The sequence below is a fragment of the Trachinotus anak genome, unplaced genomic scaffold, assembly GCF_046630095.1.
Source record: "Trachinotus anak isolate AG129_WGS33_773 ecotype Australia unplaced genomic scaffold, CSIRO_AGI_Tana_v1 ptg000023l, whole genome shotgun sequence".
NCBI lineage: Eukaryota > Metazoa > Chordata > Actinopteri > Carangiformes > Carangidae > Trachinotus > Trachinotus anak.
In genome coordinates, this window is record NW_027273874.1 from 2,868,768 (window position 1) to 2,890,039 (window position 21,272).

At 37.3% G+C, this 21,272-nt stretch overlaps 3 protein-coding genes across 7 annotated transcripts in view; 1 reads left to right on the forward strand and 2 right to left on the reverse strand.

Annotated features, from left to right (window-relative positions):
* LOC139607103 (uncharacterized) overlaps positions 1 to 21,272 on the forward strand; it is a 43,240-nt gene that overhangs the window by 291 nt on the left and 21,677 nt on the right. The window lies entirely within an intron of this gene.
* On the reverse strand, positions 1,569 to 9,194 carry LOC139607206 (ubiquitin carboxyl-terminal hydrolase 12-like). Of its 3 annotated transcripts, none has more exons than XM_071459921.1 (11): positions 8,823 to 9,194; positions 8,622 to 8,727; positions 8,418 to 8,536; positions 8,028 to 8,098; positions 7,815 to 7,940; positions 7,199 to 7,294; positions 6,955 to 7,086; positions 6,735 to 6,863; positions 6,610 to 6,647; positions 6,485 to 6,534; positions 1,569 to 6,377 (listed from the first exon to the last, which is right to left on the reverse strand). In XM_071459921.1, exons 1-11 carry the CDS (start codon positions 8,881 to 8,883, stop codon positions 5,767 to 5,769), a joined length of 1,539 nt encoding a protein of 512 aa, XP_071316022.1. In that variant the 5' UTR covers positions 8,884 to 9,194; the 3' UTR covers positions 1,569 to 5,766. The 3 variants fall into 3 exon arrangements, with proteins under 3 accessions (XP_071316022.1, XP_071316023.1, XP_071316021.1); XM_071459922.1 differs by having other exon boundaries at positions 6,485 to 6,525; positions 8,622 to 8,730; positions 8,823 to 9,192; XM_071459920.1 differs by having other exon boundaries at positions 8,622 to 8,730; positions 8,823 to 9,192.
* LOC139607261 (ubiquitin carboxyl-terminal hydrolase 47-like) lies at positions 12,922 to 20,283 on the reverse strand. Of its 3 annotated transcripts, none has more exons than XM_071459986.1 (12): positions 20,239 to 20,283; positions 17,902 to 18,022; positions 17,690 to 17,786; positions 16,964 to 17,079; positions 16,790 to 16,860; positions 15,327 to 15,452; positions 15,149 to 15,244; positions 14,434 to 14,562; positions 14,224 to 14,352; positions 14,059 to 14,099; positions 13,469 to 13,503; positions 12,922 to 13,308 (listed from the first exon to the last, which is right to left on the reverse strand). In XM_071459986.1, the coding sequence occupies exons 2-12, from the start codon at positions 17,957 to 17,959 to the stop codon at positions 13,121 to 13,123; spliced, it is 1,086 nt and encodes a 361-aa protein (XP_071316087.1). In that variant the 5' UTR covers positions 17,960 to 18,022; positions 20,239 to 20,283; the 3' UTR covers positions 12,922 to 13,120. The 3 variants fall into 3 exon arrangements, with proteins under 3 accessions (XP_071316087.1, XP_071316085.1, XP_071316088.1); XM_071459984.1 differs by having other exon boundaries at positions 17,902 to 17,968; positions 20,239 to 20,264; XM_071459987.1 differs by lacking the exons at positions 15,149 to 15,244; positions 15,327 to 15,452 and having other exon boundaries at positions 17,902 to 17,968; positions 20,239 to 20,264.

A 21,272-nucleotide genomic window follows, 5' to 3' on the forward strand; every position in this document is an offset into this window, starting at 1 on the left:
TCACTTAAATCACCTTTCTTCTCCCTTCTGATGCTCAGTTTGAACTTCAGCAGGTCGTCTTCACCATGTCTACGTGCCTAAATGCATTGAGTTGCTGCCATGTGATTGGCTGATTAGATATTTGCAATTTGTAGTTTGCAATTTAAAGATTTCAGGGCAAAGCTCTGGATCTTCACTCACCCAAGGATTTGCCAGTGTAACTGTGTCATTTAATTTTAATGTCACTATTGATAATAATGATAATAATTTTGCTGTTGACAGGTATTTTTAGTGAAAACTAATGTGTTATATTATTATGAGATGTTTTAACATGCTTAATTAAGTGTTACAGATGCATGACTGTTGAGCCAGGTAGTTTATTATCATCACAACAGCACTGAATTTTATCACAAAGCACTTAGAGTTTGTCCAGCACTTTGCATCATAATACCTGGGCAGTGTTTCAGTATATTCCCCTAAAGAAACCACTGTGTGCAAACATTTCCTTATTCAGCTTCATTAAGTGTTATAAGTGTTATCTTAGAGTCATGCATATTCAAAACAATGCAATAACAAGTTGGGGGAATCCAGAGGGGGAATCCTGACCCTCTGTCCAGCAGTCACATGACTTCTTGTATCTGCCTCTAAACTGAAAGGAACAGTTAGTAAAGGTGACACAGGGGGCAGTGTTGGGGATGCTCCAGTGAAAGTGTGCTCGGCCTCTAACAACTGAAGCAGCAGCATCACATGTTGTGATTGGCTCTTTGTGTTGTCTCTTGACCAATTAGAGCTTATTGCCTTCGAGGGTTGTTCAGTGTGTAGTGTGGCTGCGGGGTCCTTCTGAGTTGTTGTGCTTGTGCAGATTTTGTGTGATTTAAACCAAGTACACAAAAGTCAGCTTTAGTATTTATTTATGTAGAAGTGTCATGATGCCAGAATCAGCTGTAGCACCATCTTTAGGTCGATCCTAACATAACAGTGAACAACAACAACACTCCACAGTTTTCTGAAAACTGGGAAAGTGGTTTAATACACGACAAACTCAGAAAAATGAACAAAAATGACAAATTTTAGGATTAAACATTTGATCATTTGATGTAAATATATGATGTCTTTCTGAGACTGGTGACATCCTGGGACAAGGAAAAGATTTACAAGGCCTGGAATCAGTGACGGGTTTAAAAATATCTGCTGTTTTCATATAATGTTGCATAATACACAGTTCTTTTTTTAAAGTGTCACTGAAGGTTTCTTCCTAGTTAATCATTAATAACTGCCTCACTTTCTCTTTAAAGTTTCCTTTTACACAGAATGTTTTCTTCATGTCTGACACAAACAATGTTGTACAGGATAAATAACAGCAAAATAATAACATTTTTCCACAGAGTGCATCATATAAAATTCAATATCAAACTGATATTTTACAACTGGAAACTGGTCAAATTGTGCTGATGTGGATATATGTGTAAAAATGTAATGACCTGTGACACACCTGATATAGAGTCAATCCAAAACCCAGAAAGAGCTGTTGCACCCTCTATAGGTGAGTCCCAAAACAACACTGAACAATGATGACGCTGATGTCTCTGTTTAGACAGGTAAAGTGTTTTAATAAACAACACCTCATAAAAATTAACAAATTTGAATGAATTTACCCTAAAATGAATTAGGGTTAAAAAAATTGACACATCTAAATACACAATGACAGATTTCAAACATTTCTTTAGGTCTTTCTGAGACTGGTGATATTCCATGAGCCTACAGAAAAAGCTTTGGTTCAAGACTAGGGCCTGGAAAGTTACACACATACACAGTATAAACTCAGAATAACCCGTGTCTTAACCCTAAGAAGAGCCATCTGCATAGAGCCTTCACCTGGAGAATTATAACAAGACACAAAACACAGTTCAACAGTTCAAGATAAAATGCTGACTATCAAATACTTTCTTACACACTGTTTGCATTTTCAGACATCATGCACCAATTTTCAAATAGCCTAACAATCAGTTTAATTATGGTATTTAATAGTAGCCTATAGTAGCACAATAATTAATATGGAACAGTTAATATGTAACGATCATGACAAATAATTTCAAAGTTAAATTTTTTACATTAAAATTATGAAAAATAATAGTACAACATTGCAAACATTATAGTTGAAATCAGCCATTATACAGAGTATATAACGTCAGCACCATTAAAAATAAAATTAGATTACATACAAACTAGATGGAAAACCACATCTGACTGGCAAACATCAAGAGTGAATAACACAAGTGAATATCAAATATCAGCTTTGTCTATTAGAGTTGCATTCATGACTGCATCATTTAGAGCTGGGCGGAGACTTGGTGCTTGGTCTTTTTAGGTATTATCAGCCTCTTTCTGACTCATGGGTGTTAGAGTAAGAGGCAGTGTTATTTATATCTCAAAGATATATTTCCTGGTATAAAGTGTTTCAAAATTATACATGATATACTGTAATCTCAGGTGAGCAGATGAACATGGACACACTTTGTCTCTCACACAGTGCACAGCCTCCAATACTGACGACTCACTTCTTTGGAAAGTAGCTAAGGTTTGTCCAAAAAGTAAGTAGATTGCTCGGTCCTTTTTCCATTGTTATTCTTAAAAAGTTGCTCAAGGGTTCGGAAAAGTCTGTGAATCTAAGGCCTCAAGTTAGCAACACTGCTTGTCAGCACCATGGACAACTGCCTTTATAAGGCTGACCTGGCCAAAAAATACAACAATCTTGTGTATTGCTCCAACATGCAGTATTGTAAAGCAACAATTTTCATTATCCTGGGCAAAACTTCTACTTTGTGCATATTTTCTCTCCTTTTGTTTCTTTTATCATTTCCTTCTTAGTGATTTTGACTGTGTTTTCTGCGGCTTTGTAGAAGTTAATCTTTCACTTCTAACTTTTTGAAATTTTGTGACAAGGTGTCCACATCAACTGTCATACCACCCCCTTTCACACTGATTTTCTTTTCTGGTTTGGTTTGTTGAATGTCAGCATTTCTCTTATTGTCCTGATGATGTCGTTCATCTGTCTTAACTTTTAGTTTCTCTACACCATACAATTCAGGGCCATGAACTTCTCCTGAACTCTGTTCCTCCTCTCTCTGTTGCCTGTTTCTTTTACATAAAGTATTACTGCTTACTGGTTTCTGGTCTTGAGCAGTCTTTGACATGTTGTGTTTAGTATCACCAACATTTCTCTTATACTGAGACTCATGGTAATCAGAGGTGAAGAGCTTTTCACTCCCTGCTGCCTTCTTCCTGCCATCAGCTCCAGTTCTGCTGTCCTCCTCTATCTTAACATTTTTCACAATCTTCTCCTCATCTCTCTGTTGGCCCAGGCGACCATGTTTCACGCTGCAATGTTCCTGTTTACCCAGCAGATGTTAGCATTTGCTCTGTCCAACATCATTTAAGTTTGTATCATCCCATATTTTTACATTACTGTGAATGAATTTTACTGAGGATTTAGGTAAAGTGCATGTACATCTCACATTGTCACTGATTTCCTGTTCACAGCTGACAGGAGTGGATGACGCACTGGTGTCTTGAGTCAAAGTGTCAACTTACCATTGATCGAGCTGTTGATAAAAGGAATAGCAGGTTCTCTGCGATTAATTCTTTTTTTCACCATCTACCACGTAACTGCACAACTACACATTGAAGCACTGCTGCTCTGAGACAAGTAACGCTTTAGAAAACGTGATTGGTCTTACCGGTCTGACAATGGTATCACTGAAGTTATACCATCTCTCATCCTCCTGGGACTTGATTGTAGCAGTGTTATTCTCACATGTTCCTTGCAACAGTTGTCAAACTTAAATCTCTTCAACAGCAGCGTCAAAACTTCTGGATGCTGCTTTATTACACATCCCTAATTGAAAAATACAAAAAAAGGAGACGAACATAATTTAGCTCCTACACAAGAAAATACCATCTATACCACACTCTGACCCAAAAAAGTTATATGAATCTCACCAGCATACAGAATAAAAACAAACTAACTATAAAAAAACAAGACAAAGTCAAAACCTAGTATGTGCTTGGGCCACATGTGGTCAATGTGTGAGATTGAAGATGAAAACTGTTTTGGAACAACTGACGTCATGTCCTTTTCTTTCTCTCACATATACCGTGCATCCGGAAAGTATTCACAGCGCTTCACTTTTTCCACATTTTGTTATGTTACAGCCTTATTCCAAAATGGATTAAATTCATTTTTTTACCTCAAAATTCTACACACAATACCCCGTAATGACAAAGTGAAAAAAGTTTGCTCTAAACTTTTGCAAAATGCTCATTGTAGCGCTTTACTAATCTGGCTGCAAAAATGAGCTTCCAAAACACTTCTTCTCTGTTGTAGTTCAGCAACTTTAATAAGTCAAACTTTAGTTCTACAGGACGACTGACTCTGACTCTGACTTACAACAAGGCAATACCTTATGAAGCAATCATGAACTACTATTTTCTACAAAGTGATTATTATTATTATGATGATTATTATTATTATTATAGACATAGTTTTATTTAGAGGATATAAATCACACTCTAAAATCTTCAAGATATATAAAGGTAAATAACAACAAAAACAGTTTTTGTTTATCATCATTACCTATGACCTTTCACAAAACAGGCAAAAAAAGGCTTTATTTTTATTATCAAATTATTTCTTAGATATTTGTTATTCATTTAAATCCCCAACAGAATCCTGTAAGTTAGACAAAGGTAAATGACAACACAACAGTTTGATTTAGTTCAAAGTGATAAACATAAACTCTAAAGCATCTATGACATTAGTCACTGGGCAGTAGTGGTTTACAGATGTATAGGGAACTTTACTGGTAAAACAACCCTGAGACCAAAAGGCCTCTCTCTTGAGAGCTAAGTGACCTACAAAATAAGACAACACATAAAAAATAAAAATAAAATATCTATACAAAGGGTTTACATTTTAATTTCCCAGCACAATGCTGCATTCAGTGCCATCTATTTATGTGTCTATTTATATATTCATAACAATTTAATAAGTACATATTGAAAATAAAATGTCATAGGTACAGTACAATTCTTCAACTGTATACATTGTAAATGTAAAAAAGAGCAACAGCACACAACAAATTCATCATGGATCATTAAAACTTACTAATTAAAGCTTTTTCATTTGCACAGACACAAACAGGAAGTGAAGTAACCATCACAAAAACCACTGCACCACTAAAATCCAAGTGAGTGAGATACATGTTAAAGGAGAAACCACATCTGTGTGTCCTGCAGTCATGTGAATTCCCGTAAATGTGTGTCTGGCATTGATAAGATTTGTGTTCATGAGTGTCTGGGTCACTGGCTTTCATCACTCAAATGAAATGTCTCTACAAACTAAGCATGATCATGCTTACTGGCCAGATTGTTGGCTCAGTTTCCTGTTTTGCTGTGTGCACCAGGGTCAGGCTTAGCCTGCTATATTAGAAAGGGTTCGTAGGAATAATAGATGAGCAGTAGGTAGCCCAGAGGATAGGGAAGTGTGCAGTTAAAAAAAGTTGCAGTACTATTTGTAATATAATTAATTCATAAAAGATTATTCCCTCAATCAAGTGACTTTCAGCACCCCGTTCCTTACTTTTATACTGTGCATCAGGCTCTGTTTGTTTTTTTGTTTTTTTGGCATTTTGGCATTTGGTTATTGTGTCTCTTTGACTCATTCAGCTTTAAATCTCAGACAACCTTGGCAATGCTTCCTGTGCTTCTGTTTTAGGATCAGATTTTCTTTCAGTACTTCCTTGATTTTTTTACATTCGTCTTAACGCTGTCAGCTTGTAAGATTTTCACATTTTCAATTTTCATGATCGTTCTCTCAATTATTTGAGAGCCACTAGTGGGTTTCTTGACATGTTCCTCAATTATGAATATATTCAACTTTCTTGGACTCTCTGACCTACCTATTTCCATCTTCTCCTCATCTCCTGTTTTGTCCACACCAACAGTTTGAAGGCTATAATCTTGTCCAACTTCCTGTTTATGTCCCTTATCTTCAATAATGTTGTTTTTAACATTGTCTAATCTTTCACTGTCCTGATACTCTGCAGCCCTGTTGAGGTGTTTTGTTTGGGAGTTTTCCTTCTTCTCTGGCTGTTCATCTCCTCTCTCTTGTTCCTTCTGTCCCTTATTATCCCTCCTCTCCTCTCTCTGTTGCTCATGTCCTTTATACAACCTGTTACTGCCTCCATGTTTACATCCTTGATCAACTTCTGGCTTGTTCTTGTTCTTTCTCTTCTCCCCACTCCTCTCTCTCTCTCTTATCTTTTGGTCATTGTGGTTACTTGCAGCAGGTGAGAAATGTCCACTGGTTGACACTCCCCTCATGTCCTGAGTGCGAGCATCTGCAGTTTGGAGAAAGTAGAATCAAAAGTAATTCAAGCAAAGTACCAAACAATTTGATGTAATCTTCAACGACATGTAAGTTAAAATGTCTGTGTTTGCCTCTTACTTTGATTTTTCCTGTAAAACAGGAGATAAACACTCTGGGATCTAGTGGAACAGATGTGAAAAGAAACAAAGGTCATTTTCATATTCAGCAAAATATAAAGTGGAGATGAAAAGATTAAAACTTACCTCTCAGTGTGATCCACCTGGAATATCTGGTAATCAAGCTGTTGATTAAAAGAAAAAAATTATAAATAAATAATCAGATAAAGTGTTAACTACAATAATGTTGGAGTTAAAGTGATCAGTCTTACCAATGTGACTCTGGTATCATTGAAGTTATACCATCTCTCATCATCCTGGGACTTTACTGTTGCAGTGTAATGTCCACCTCTAAGAGCACCACAATGATCCACCACAGCGTAGAGTTCATACGTCTGGTTCTGATCAACAAAGAAACAATGACAGGAATTAGAGTCAGGAATGAAGAAGAAATGTGTTATGATAAAATAGTGAAATATAAAGTAGATATACCTCTGGGATCTGTAGGGTGTAGGGAACATCCACAACACAGTTGTTTTTGACATACGTCATGTAACGGTAGTTAAACTCAAACCTCTTCAGCAGCAGCATCAAAACCTCTGGATGATGCTTTACTACACATCTCTGAATGAAACACATGGGCCCCCAACATGTTGTTATCAGTTGTTATAATTCACTAACAACATAATAGACTCTTAAAGCTTAATGTGCACAAATCAGAAACATGTTCACTCACAACAGTGGCATCAGCTTTGGCATCACAGTGGTCACAGAACAGTTGGTTTTCTCCAGTGATGAAGGAAACCTTGAAAAACTCCTTAATACCATCAACCTGAAAAATGCATCTGTGTCACTTGCCTCTGACATTAGAGCTGTAGTATGTGTTTGAATTGTATTCAAATTCATCATGTGATGAAATATTTTTTGGGTAACCAGTAAAACATTTAACTAGCTGTACTAAAACATTCAATAGGTGAGCAGCTGTTGTGTACCGGATATGGTACAGTTTGGAACCTAAGTTTAACATAGTAAAAAAAGTCTTGGTACTAATTTAATTATTTGTTGTATCTCTGTTTCAGGCAGAACGACCACTTCCTTCCGAAGAAGTCCGCTTTTCGTTGATGTTTCTTTGTGTTAATGATTGTAAATAAATTATCTTTTCTTTTTGTATACCTCCGCTTTCCTCCTCTCCTTTTCCCCTAGGTTTAAATTTGTGTTACTCCCCACATCCCCTGGCCACATAGGGATGTAACAGCTAACAGCTAAATCTGCAAAATGGCACATTTAGTCTAGTAATTGTCTTCTGGCAAAGAAAAAGTGCTGTGCAGTTTTGGAGGTTGTCAGATCCTTACCACACTATAGCGTTTACTGCAGGAATCCACCAATGCAAGAGGAAGATGCCAAAATGGTCCATCTGTCTCAGTGAGGATATGACATCCAGAACATTTGCTCTGGTGTGTCAACAGTCCAGAGAATATCTGAAAACATTGAACCACAAAGACTGGTGAAAACATGTTATTCTGCAGGTAACTCACACATTCCCTTGATATTAATGATGTCTTTACCTTTGACGCCTCAGGACTGGTCAGAGATAAAATCTGATCAAAGTGCTCTGCAGCATCACGCTGTTCATACACTGTGGGTGGAGGAGGAAGCAGAAATCAATGTGTATTTCTAACAACATGACCATTTTTATATTTGGTCAACTTATCAATTATTAGTTCAAAGAATAAATAAAGACATTAACACTGGATTTTGGGAGTTTCTCAGACACCCTCTATCTGTGGGTTTTATATGACTATATGTTAACAACTCTTTTAAGCCCATGACACAGATCTCAATCACAAGAAGTTTTTTCAGATACTTCTCTGAGCAAAATCTCCAAAAAGCAGGTCTGGTCCTCTAACACACAGTCTGTTAAAGCTTCATGTTGTTCTAGGTTTCCACGACTTTACCTCTGTGGATGCCCAGCTTCCTTGTGATATTACGGGTTTCTGCTGTTTTATCTTTCAAAACATGAAACAAGGTTTTAAGCTGATGGTCAATGTAGTCATCTCCTTTTTCACAGGGGTTCCTATAGGAGATACAAACATAGTGGTCAGTGACACCAATGACCACTGCTGCCTAAAATGTGTGAATGTGAACGTTTTGTAACAAACCTCTCCACAGCCTCTCTGAAGTCTTTGGTCATGAACAGCACCTGCAGCACACTGTTCAAGTAACACGTTGCTCCTTGGTTGTACAAGCCATGGTGCTTAATAGCAGCTGCTGGGAGGAGAGTTTTAATAATATAAAGCGTCAAAGTGTCTCCATTGCAACATGATTACAGATGTAAATTAATCTACTGGAGCGCATCTTACCATGAGGCGAAAAGGAAGAAACCCGTGGACCCATTTCCACGTCATTCACGAATCGTCTCATCTCATGACGATGTCAGACCACTTCTTCTTCATGTGTGCTGTCAGTTGCAAAGGGTTTGCAGAAAGGATCTAAGAGTATAAAGCGAGTAGACTTTCAGTTGCACGAATCCCACTTGTCTCTGACTCCTGTTCAACATCACCGTCGGAATGCTTTCACTTTCACTTGTTGTCATGTTGCCTGCAGAGTCGGAAATATTGTCAGTTTTTCTTTTGCAATGAACAGAAACGGAAACTAAATAATATGAATTATGTATAAAGCATGAAGAGGGATATAGGTAATCGATCCAAAGAAATATCTACACAAATATACAGATCTACAGTGGTTACAAAATAAATCCCAAGCTACAAAAAAGCTTCATCTCTGTTGAAGTTCTGCAAAAGAAATTAGGAGTTATAGCAGAAATTTAAACATATTTCAGGATGAATTCAGTTTTTGCAGCAGCAGATTTAGTTTATGGGTGAAAACTGCCAATTTGAGGGTTGTATAGGTTGGTATTATTTTTTATATGTATTAATTATTTAAATGCCTGCAGCATATTTTTGATGTATTGAATTTTCAACTTTAATGTGACTCAAAATCGTGTTTAAGCAAAAATGAAGATTTAGAGACAAAATTAGTTTTTCAATTCATTTTTATTTGTATAATGCCATATCATAATATTCATTCGAAACCGCCAACAGAACCTGAGCCAGGCCTAACTATAAGCTTCATCAAAGAGGACGGTTTTAAGTCGGTTAGAGAAGGTGTCTGCCTGCCGACCGGATACTGGGAGCTGGTTTCACATCCTGATAGCTGTAGACTCTGCCCCCCATTCTATTCTTAGACACTGAAGGAACCACAAGTAGACCTGCATTTAGAGAGCGTGTTCTGTTGATAATAGGGAACTATGACTTTTTAAGGTATGATGGTGCCTGAACATTGATGGCTTTGAGGAGGAGGATTTTAAATTCCATTCTGGATTTTACAGGGAGCCAATGCAGAGACGCTAACACAGGAGAGATGTGATCTCATTTGCTAGTTCCTGTCAGTACTGCTGTGTTTTGTATCAGCTGGAGGCTTTTCACTGGGTTACCGGGAACTCCTGATAATAAAGAATTACAGTAGTCCAGTCTAGAGGGAACAAATGCATGAACTACTCTTTTAGCATCCTGTAGAGACAGGATGTTTCTGATTTTTGCAATGTTGCACAGGTGCAAGAAGGCTGTCCTAGAGACTTGTTTTATGTGTGAAGTAAAGGACATGTCGTGATCAAAAATGACCCCAAGGTTTCTGACTGTAGCACTGAAGGCCAAGGTCATGCCATTCAGAGTAAGTATAATACTAGAAAATGTATTTCTGAGGTGTTTAAGGCCAAACTTCAGTTTTGTCTGAATTTAGAAGAAGAAAGTTGCTGGTCATCCAGGTTTTTATGTCCTTGAGATGCACCTGAAGTTTGGCCACCTGGTTAGTCTCACCTGGCTTCATAGATAAGTACAGCTGGGGGTCATCTGCGTTACAATGAAAATGTGTCTGGTACTTCCTGATAATATTGCCAAAAGGAAGCATATAAAGGGTGAAAAGTACTGCTCCTCACACAGAACCTTACCTTTGTGTTCATAGAAGAGTCATTATTAACATAAACAAACTGGAATCTATCCGATAAGTATGACTTAAACCAGCCTAGTGCGGTTCCTTTAATGCCAATGACATGTTCTAGTCTCTGTAATAGAATCTTATGATCAATGTGCCAAATGCAGCACTAAGATATAGTAGGACAACTACAGAGACATGTCTGTTGTCTGAGGTTATGGAAATCAATGGTAACCTTAACCAGAGCTGTTTCTTTGCTATGATGGACTCTAAACCTGACTTAAAATCTTCAAACAAACCCTTCCTGTGCAAATAATCACATAACTGGTTTTCAGCTACCTTTTCAGAGATTTTAGAAATAAAGGGGAGGTTGGATATAGGTCTATAATTGGCTGAAACATCTGGATCAAGAGTAGACTTTTATAAGTAGAGGTTTAATTACTGTAATTTTAAAAGCCTGTGGAACATAACCTGTTAATAAAGATAAGTTGATCAGGCTTAACATAGAGATCAATAACATCTTTGAACAGTCTTGTTGGAACAGGGTTTATAAGATAAATTGATGGTTTCGATGAAAAAACTGTTGAAATTAGCTCAAGAGAGGCAGTTGCAGTTGACTCTGAGGCTACTGAATAAGACAGTACATCTGACTCAGCTGTCGAGAGGAGATGGTAATGGAAAATAGACAATTTTATTTCTAAAGAACCTCTTAAGGTCATTACTACTGAGGGCTAAAGGAATACATGGCATGACTGAGGCTATCACTTTCAACATCTGCATGAATGTTAAAATCACCCACTATGACTGTATCTGTGCTGAGAACTAACTCAGATAAAAAGTCTGAGAACTCAGACAAGAGCTCAGAGCAAGGGGCAGGTGGACGATATACAGTAGGGCTGGGTTTTGTGTTTTCCAGCTTGAGTGTGAAAGACTAAAAATAAGGATTTCAAATGAGTTATGGTTTAGGTTTCGGGTTAATTAATAAAGTGGAGTGAAAAAGCGCTGCCACCACTCCTCCTCAGCCCATGCTTTGAGGGACAAGAAAATTAATATGAGTAGATAGTTGATTCAGGGTAACATATTCTTACTGCTGCAACCAGGTTTCAGTCAGACAGAGTAGATCAACATGATGAGCAGTTATCAGATCACTGACAAGCAGGGATTTTTATTTTGTAATTTGTAGAACAATTGAATATTAAAACACTAAATGGATTTTGCAATAAAAACAGCCCATGCACCATGTGTGGCATTGCTTGAAAGTGATCATCAGATCTCAGAGAACTGTGGCATAGGCTGATGGGAAAGTTCCCAGAAATTCTCGACCCTGTGTCTAAGTCAGTGGCAAAGTTATGTCTTGATGTGTTTCCTGGTAAGATGAGACAGGGTACAAAGTGTCCTTTCAAAGTCTACATGATTGTATTTCAGGTCAGAATACACCAGTTGTAAAATAAATGTCAGAATACCTACTTTCTTTTTCACTTGATGCCACGCCTGGTGATATGATGCATCAATGTTTTTTCTGAAATGCAGTCAGGAACAGTTTGCACACATGAGCTATGAAGGGTAAATTACTAACACTATTATAAATTGTTCCCACGAGAAGGATTTTGTGTTTATCTATTATAATAACACAGTCAACAACAAAAGCAAACAAACATTTTTTCTGTTGTTCCTTATTTATGAAAGTAAACCCATGTAATTACTGAAGCACATGAATGTTAATATTAAGAGTTATCTGGAATTTAATGTCAGGACCCTAAATATGCAGCTAGGGGATAGAAAACATAATTTTACTACACTTGGAAAGATGTAATGTGGCATTTAGATATGACACATGAAGGCTTCATCCTCAGCTCAAATTAAATCTGCTCTGTTGAGGCGACCCAATAGATATAGTGGTTAGGGCGTGTCCCACATGAGCGTGAACACTCTTAGCAGGCAAGTTGCCAAATCGACTCCTGACTTGCCTGACTCGCTCCTGCATGTCATTCCCCCTCTCTCTGCCCCTTTCCTATCACTCTCTACTGTCCTGTCAAATAAAGGCATAAAATGCCTAAAATATCTTTAAAAAAAACCTGCACTGTCTGTTTTTATAACACTGCGACTCTGTGGATATTAGGACGCCTGTCAAATTGTCATTGTCAACTGATAACAATGTGACAGATATAGTAAATATTTCTGTGGACATTAAGACACCTATCACATTGTTATCAATTTGACAGGTGTCCTAATGTCCACAGAAACATTTACTATACATAAATACATTGATGGCTGTTAAAAAAAAAAGTGTGAAGCTTTAGACACACAATCCTCTGATTTCTGACTGGTCTTACTGAACAGTCCTATCATAGCTATTATATCATATTGTGGATGATGTGATACTTTTGAGTGAGTCAGGTCACAGTTGAACAAATATATTTAAACATTAATCCAACAAGCAGTAGATTCCACCACAATATCAATACAAAATGATGTGGTCTTAGTTACACTCAGTGGCTTTATTCATTCTATAGTGACTGTGTGAGTGTGATGTGAAGAGTAAGAGTAACCATTTGAGTAAACATATGACTTTACATGTAACTGTCTCCATCTGCTTCAGTGTCCCTTTGAGGCAACAACTCATTGACCATCTGTCCATTTCTTTCAAACTATATCATTATAGCTCTTCTTAAACCATATCAGCATTCAAGCACATCAAGTTTCCCCCTATGCTGCAATGTTCATCCTTCACTTGATGATGAGGAACAAGAGCCTCTCCTCCCTCTGCCTCATCACGTCTTCCTTCAGCCTTGACATCAGAATATATGAAGGGAGCTTCCTGGTTGACTTCATCAGTTTTTTCAGGACATCTGCTCACTTTGAAGAGTAAGAGGAAAGGTTGTGAACTTAACCTGCTACCAAGTATTGTACTGATTTACAAATCCAGAGGGCTAGGTACTTCAAAACACAGTAAATACAGTGTAACAAAAATAAATCTATTAACTAATCAGTAAATGTGGTACATTTGCAAACTTACCCTTCCTGTACATGAGGAGGTATGCTGTATGGGACCTGGTTTAAGAGGAAAAAATATTTCATCAGCAAAAACAAAAGTGGGGCACATAAACCCCAGCTGCAGCACTGAGGACTATAAAGTGGCCCCAGTTCTGATTGTGAGTAAAGGGTTCAGTATGTGTAGCAGAATAAAGATTTGTTGCAGCGGCTTTTGGCCCGAGAGGGTCTTTCTGTTAGTTCGCTTGGTGATCATTGGCCAATCACCACAAGGGACACACTATAATATGCTCTATGTTGGCGTTCGCATTCTTATTGGAGCGGCGGCTGGTGTTGCGGCGCACACCGCAGGGACGCTGCTGCTTTGCCTCTGGTTGTTTGGCCTGTAATCGTTTAACGTCCTTTTGTGTTTTTTTAACCTGGGCCCGTTTTAAGTGTGAATGTTCTGATCTATTTGGAATTTTGTATCTAAGTTTCTGCGTGGCTGTCTAGTTTTCCTATTGTTTGTATTTATGTGATTTTTTTTTTTTTTATGTTGCAGTAATACAACTGCCATCCAAGCTCCATGTACATGTGAAGCTTTCTCATAGGTGATTAAATAAGGGCACCATTTACCTCACAGAGGTGTTTCCAGCCCCAAACAGAGGTTGTTTGACCTGTAGAGATGAAAAACAATATTGTGGTGGATAATTAAGTGTTTTAAACTTTATGTTCTTGTATGATTAATTGTCTAATGATTAGTGACATCTGACCAGATATTGAAAAAATAAGCCTCCTCACCCTCTCAACAATGTCATCATTGAAGTGATACCATTCCCCAGTTTCAAAAGATTTGATTTCTGCAGTATAATGACCTCCTCTGTGGCTACCAAAGTGGTTGACCAAAGCATAGAGTTCATACGTGCATTGCTGAAGAGAGGGAAGTAGAACAAAGTCACAATATATTAGTAATCATAAAACAATTGGCTGATAAAACATATTCAAACATACCTCCATGTGCAAAGTTTGGGGGACATCCACTTTGCAGTGAAGCTTGACATGACACCTATGGTTGTGGTCAAAACTGAATCTCTTCAGCAGGATGGACAGAATCTGTGGATTTAGTGTCATCTCACAGCCCTAAACCACACAAGATAAATGCCTTTAAGAGACACTTCATGTTGCACATTTGATTGCCCTATACCATGGAATCAAGTTTTTGGGTTAACATACAGTGTAAAACAACAGATTTCTACATGGCTTCTTCAGTTTCAGAATGTTTCTGTAATGTTGCTTTGTTTTTGGTAAAATATATTGCAAACAGAAATTATTATACTAAATGATATCTTGAAAGAACAGAAAAGCTTATTGTAGCTGAGATTTAGTAAGAAAAGAGTTGGTGCAAGTGCAATTAATTATTGCTCCTAATATCTTTAATATTACATAACAATGCTAGTCCTGAGATCATTGGTTTTATGCACTATTAATTTTTTTTATTCTGTATACTTTTTATTTAATTACTTACTGTAAGTAAATACAATTACTGTGACTGTTTACAGTTAGGCCTGGTGGTATATAAGATATGCTTATTAATATATGACTTAGTAGGTTTGGTTTCATGTTAGCATCTGGCGGGATTTTTCTGTGCTGTTTGTTTCCAGAATGTTTCGTGTGTTTATTTTCACGATGATGATGACGACTTCAAAAGATCTAGTTCATTACTCACAACGTCTGCATCTTGCTTTTTATTGCAGCAGTCACAATACAGCTTGTTGACGCTGCAGGATGTTTCTCCTTTAAAGAATGCCTTCAGTCCTGTCTCCTGTAAACAGGGTATTTTATTTAATAATTGTGTTCTTGTTCTCTCCCTTGATGAAAAAAATACATTAGAAAAAGTACAGTACCACAGTGTAGGTTTGACGACCCAAATTTTCCACAGTAAGTGGCAGAATCCAGAAAAAGTTCCTGGAGACATTCTTCGTCTTACACTTGACACATGTGGTTTTATGATTCAGCTCTCCCTTGAAAATCTACATACAAAGGTACAGCAGAGGTTCAGTTAGTGCCGTATCAAATACATTCCCCCCCGTATGCTTGAATGCTCATAATCTAAATACATACATACATACAAAGTGTTTCTCCTAAAACAATATAATTTCTCAGTTTTGGGATATCCTGAATCAACAACAGTAATGTTTTTATGGGCTTTTTGCTGGGACTCTCTGTCAAAGTGTGAATTTATCTGATACTAAACTGATATTTTGATATTTGATAGTTTTGTTGAGTACTTTAAATCAGGTTTGATCCCTGCATACTAGTACTATAGACAGCACTGGAACCCCCACATGTCCAAGGAGTAAAGTAAACATTTGCATGTCTAAAAAAAATATATCAATTAGACATGTAAATTATGGCAAAATGAGGGTGTATTAATAACTTGTTTTATGAGTTTTTGATAAACAAAGAGTTTGTGCCTTATTAAAGCAACAGTTACCATCACTGTTATTGTTATATCATTCAGAGATATAATTTATTCAGTTTGGAAACTTTTCAGCAGTATATGGAGTTGTGTGTCATTTTTGAGATTTGCATAGAATGGCAACCCCTCAACTGCTTTGTTAATATGAATCAAAACTGTCCATTGGCATTTTCTTTAAGAGCAGAAAATCTCTCCAAATCTCTATTGATGGAAATAAGGAAGCCGCGACACACAGATTTGAAATATTGTAAACTAGAATTACCACCTTGCGGTTGTTTGCCTCCACCAACCGGGCAAATTGCAAGAACTATGGTTACGACCTCCCTGAGTACCAGCAATGAATAATGGCCATTTGTATTTTTGCGGAACATTATGATGTCACAGTGAAATTAACCATTGACCATTTGGACGCAAAATCCCATCACTTTATCTTTCTGTCCTATTAGACATTTATGTTAAATTGTGTCATAATTGTATCAAAGAGTATGAATTTGTGAGTTATGGTCACAGTGACCTTTGACCATCAAAAGCTAATCAAATCATCCTTGAGTGCAAGTGAATTTGGAAAAATTCCCTTAAGGTGTTGTGAGATATCACGTTCACAAAGCCAAAACTGTGTTTGTGAGGTCACTGAGCACTTTGACCACCAAAATCTAACCAGTTCATCCTTGAGTCTAAAAGAAACAATCCTGCACTGGCCATTGCTGGTGTGGAGGCATAAGAATCTACTAAGATATGCATTAATGGTTTGTTTTTTATAGATTGTGTTGTGCAATCTATTCAAAAATCTATAGAAAGTGCTGTGACAGTCTATATTACATCTAGTTTTTTCACTTCATTTCCTAACTTTACCATGCACCAATATGCTGTAAATAAATGTGCTCCTACCTTGGATGCCTCTACGCTGCTTAAGCACAGGATCTTCTCAAAATACTCAGCAGCATCACGTTGCCTGCATACTGAAAGTAGGGTTAGGTTATATTTTTCACTGTCAGATAACATCATCATCAATATACACTAATGATGGAGTCACTGAGTTTAATGTCTCAAATCCAAATTTACCATCTGCGATCCCCAGGTTTCTTGTGATGCTATGTGTTCTAGCCCAGCTTCTCTCTAACTCAGAAAACAGCTTTCCCAGCAGTGAGTCAATGGTTGTTGAATCTTTACTACAGCACCTGTGGCACAGTGAGAAGTAGCTGCATCTTTATTAACCAGTGAAAAAAGGTCAGATTATTTAATACGGTTTAGAACAAGTCTGCTCATGTGCACTGGACATTTTGGTAAAGCACACTGATTCGATGTCTGGCTAAGAGTTAGATGAACTAAGATCAATCCCACTCTCATGTTCATACAGCAAATATGAAGCTGGAGTAACCAAAAAACTAAACAACACTGACACTGGCACTGACTGACACTGTTGTGGGGGGCACTTAGGGTCGCCAGTGAGATTATAACAGTGGTCCATGTCACCCCCAGTCACCCCATTGGCCCTGCCAGTGCCACAATGTATTTTTTTTTACAATTCAATTTTTGTTCAGCAGTGACCTTTTATGGTCATGGTAGGTTGCCTTAACATAGGCCAGGCTATTTGTTTCCAGTGTTTATGCTAACTGGTGGCTGTCATTTCATATTCAGTGTATAGACACGAAAGTGTTATCAATCTTCTCATCTCACTGTCCCCACAAAGCCAAACTATTCCATTATTATACTGAAAAGAGCTAAAGAAACAATTCTTCTGATTTCTAAAAATATAAAGGCACCCTTAATGAAGCTGACGTAACAAACCGTTTTATTGCCTCCCGGAAGTCTTCAGTCATAAAAAGCACCTGAAGCACGCTGTTCAAATAGCATGTGAGACCTGGACTTTTCAGGCCATGGTAATCTAGAGACACAGTAGTTAAAATGAAGTGTAAGAATAACTGGGACATTATTATACATTTTAGAAAATCTGTGAGCCACATGCTTGTGGCAAGCATCGTCATTTTTATGCCACATACCTGAGATAGTAAAGTTGTCTAGTTTCGCTCTTAACAGTTCCACACGGTCATGATTCATAGTGATGTCCTTCAAATGAGAGTGTTGACAATTTCAGATTATTGAACTTAACCTGAATTGAGCCTGTTAAAATACATTAGAAACAGCAGAAGTTAAGTGACAGGAAGCATTCACAAGTTCAAAGGAACGTTTGCAGAAGTTTTTTTCTTAGCAATAAAATGACCTACAAAACACACGCAGAAGGACAAACATTAAGGGAGTAGCACATGTTATTTCTGAAGAGACCTCATTTTACACTCACAAAACATACAAATATCTAAATTACCATTATTTTTATATTTGTATTTAAAAGTTTAGAGCAAAAATTTGTCTAAGCTTTCAAAACGTGAGGATGTCCTGGCTGTAATGGTATACGACAGATATAAAGTGAAGTGAAGAGGACAATATTTAATGTACATGACAATAAAGATACCTGTAATATAGTTTTGATTCTCTATAGACTGGATCAGTCTACATGTAGTTTCATACTTTAAAACCAATGGTGGAAAGTAACTATGTAGCCTACACTTCGGCTTACTTCACTACTGTACTTACAGTTTTGAGATATTTGTACTTAACTTGTATTTCCACTTTCTGCTATTTTATTCTACTAGTCCACTCCATTATGGAAGGAAATATTGTACTTCTCCTCTACATTTATTTGACGACAGTAGGTATTGGTTACTTTTCCAAAAAAAGTTGTGACACTGTGTAAGATGTAAAAAAAACAGAATGTGATGATGTGCAAATCATGTAAACCCATCTTTAATTGAAAAAAGAACAAAGACAACATATCAAATGTTGAAATGCTGATATTTTATTGTTTCTGCAAAATATATGCTAAATTTGAATTTGTACCATGCAAAGAAAAAATCATATCTAAACGCGATACAGAAATGTTGTTGACTTCTCTGGGCCTGGGCTCATTTAAGATGGTCTGAGGTGAAATGGAAAACTGTCCTGTCGTCTCACGAATCAAAATTTCATATTCTTTTTGGAAAGAAGTAGCCCTCCAGGCTACAGAAGAGAGGGGGCATCCAGCTTGTTATCAGTGCACAATTCAAAAGCCAGCATCTGTGATGGTATGGGGGCGCATTAGTGCCCATGGTTTGGGGTAGCCTGCACATCTGGGAAGGCACCATTAATGCTGAACGATATATACAGGTTTTGGAGCAACACATGCTGCCGTGCAGACAACGTCTGTTTCAGAGTAGGCCTTGCATGTTTCAGCAAGACAATGCCAAACCACATTCTGCACATATTACAACAGCATGGCTCTGTGGTAGAAGAGTCTGGCCAGCCTGCAGTCCAGCAACTGATCTCCTCAGTTCCCAAACGTTTACAGAGTGCTGTTAAAAGACGAGGTGATGCAACACAATGGTAAACATGCCCCTGTCCCAACTTTTTTGAAATGTGTTGCTGGCAACAAATTCACATTGAGCATATATTTTTTATAAAACAACAACATTTCTCAGTTTCAACATTTGATATGTTGTCTTTTTTCTATTTTCAATTCAATATGGATTTACAAGATTTGCACATCATCACATTCTGATTTGACGCAGTGTCCCAACTCTTCTGGAGAGGTTGTATGATGTATCTTTAAAATTACACCTATATAAAATAGTCAAAATTATCAGCACAGCCACCAGATATAACAATAAAATACTTGCGGGTCAATACATAAGTAATAATAATGCAATAATATAACACTGTGGTTAGGTCCATTCTAATGCATAACAAGTATTAATCAGAGTTTGAACTTCCACTTAAAATATTGAAATGATAGAGGCAGGTCTTTTACTTGTAATAGGACATTTTTCTATTACTCTTTGTTACTTTCACTAAAGTACAGTTCAAGATCTCCAACACTTCACCACCGCTTGAAATGTGTTAACTCTAAATACAGTACGTTGACTTTGAAAGCGAGCCACAAAAATCACAATAAAGTAGAAGATCGATTTCAGTTGTAAATGGCGAAAACAGGATTGGGATTCATCTTAAATGATTTTCAGTCTGAACAAACACTGATTTTTTTTTTTTTTTTACAAACATTTGACAGGGACCAGTGAACGCAGCTGTTGTGTTTGGGTGTTATGGGAAGTTACGCGGCCTCTCAATCCCCCATTATCCGGCGCCTAAGACCAGACTTTAAAAATGGCTAAAACAACATACAATAGCACTATAATAAACCCGCTGTAAAGTACCACATGTAGGCTACACTATAACGCTTTCGGTCCGACAAACACATCTCTTTTAGGATATGTAGTGAACGGGAGGGTGAACACAGGGATACTCACCATGCAGCATCACTGCTGATCTGACGGGATCCTGTGATCTTTCACTTTCGATACCAGCGAGAGGTTGAAGAAGGAAGATACCGCGATAGACAGCGTGATGTGATAACTGATCTATCTATCTATCTATCTATCTATCTGTTCTTTCTGACAAAACAAATTGATAATTATTATAACTAAATAATAATGTACATTATTTAGTTTTATGAGCTGCAATGACAATACAGATGTGTTTCATATCAAATGTACACAGTGTCTTTCATTTTCTGCCAAATGATCTCTTGGTGCAGAGATGATGAAGTAATGCAACAGCCATGTGTTGCCTGTTCGTGTGACTATAACACATTGTGTCTTTTCTGAATCTGAAAGCAGTTTAGTAAGTTTTCCTCTTGATATACGGTGGACAGTGAGTTCTGTTAGAAAGATGCATAAAATCAACAGCAAGCTTAACAAAAGTAGCAGGTGTCGCACTGTGTGAACCTCATCATCAACAGATTTGTTCACCAGATCTTCATACTGGTTAGAGATTGATCCTATACCTGATATGGTACATTCAAAAGAACCTCCTAGTTCTCATCTCTGCTCAGGCTGCCTACATTTGTACTCACAGCCAAATCCCTGAAGGTGAAAAAGGAGAATTGGACCTTTGTAGAACATACATGTATATTATCATTTATCACAATTATGTCTATAGTACGTACCAGTGTAAATTATTTGTTATTGCTATTTACTTTGCATTCCCTTTTACATGAAATAAACAATTTGATTATGAATAATGTACAGTCCATTATTACTGAGAATAATGAGCTGCTGTTTTACTTTTCAGATGTTATTTACATGTGCCACCCTTCTCTGAGTCCAACTCTCAAATCTCTCAGTTTTCCTGTTGTTTTGCACATGGCAATAAAAGCTTAGTCTTTGACTCAGGATGACGTCTCTCCTGATGAACCAGCTCTATCCACATAGCATTGTTTTAATCCGGGGCTAAATTATTATCACTTTAGTGTGAAACAGAAATAATTCACTCAAATGAAGAG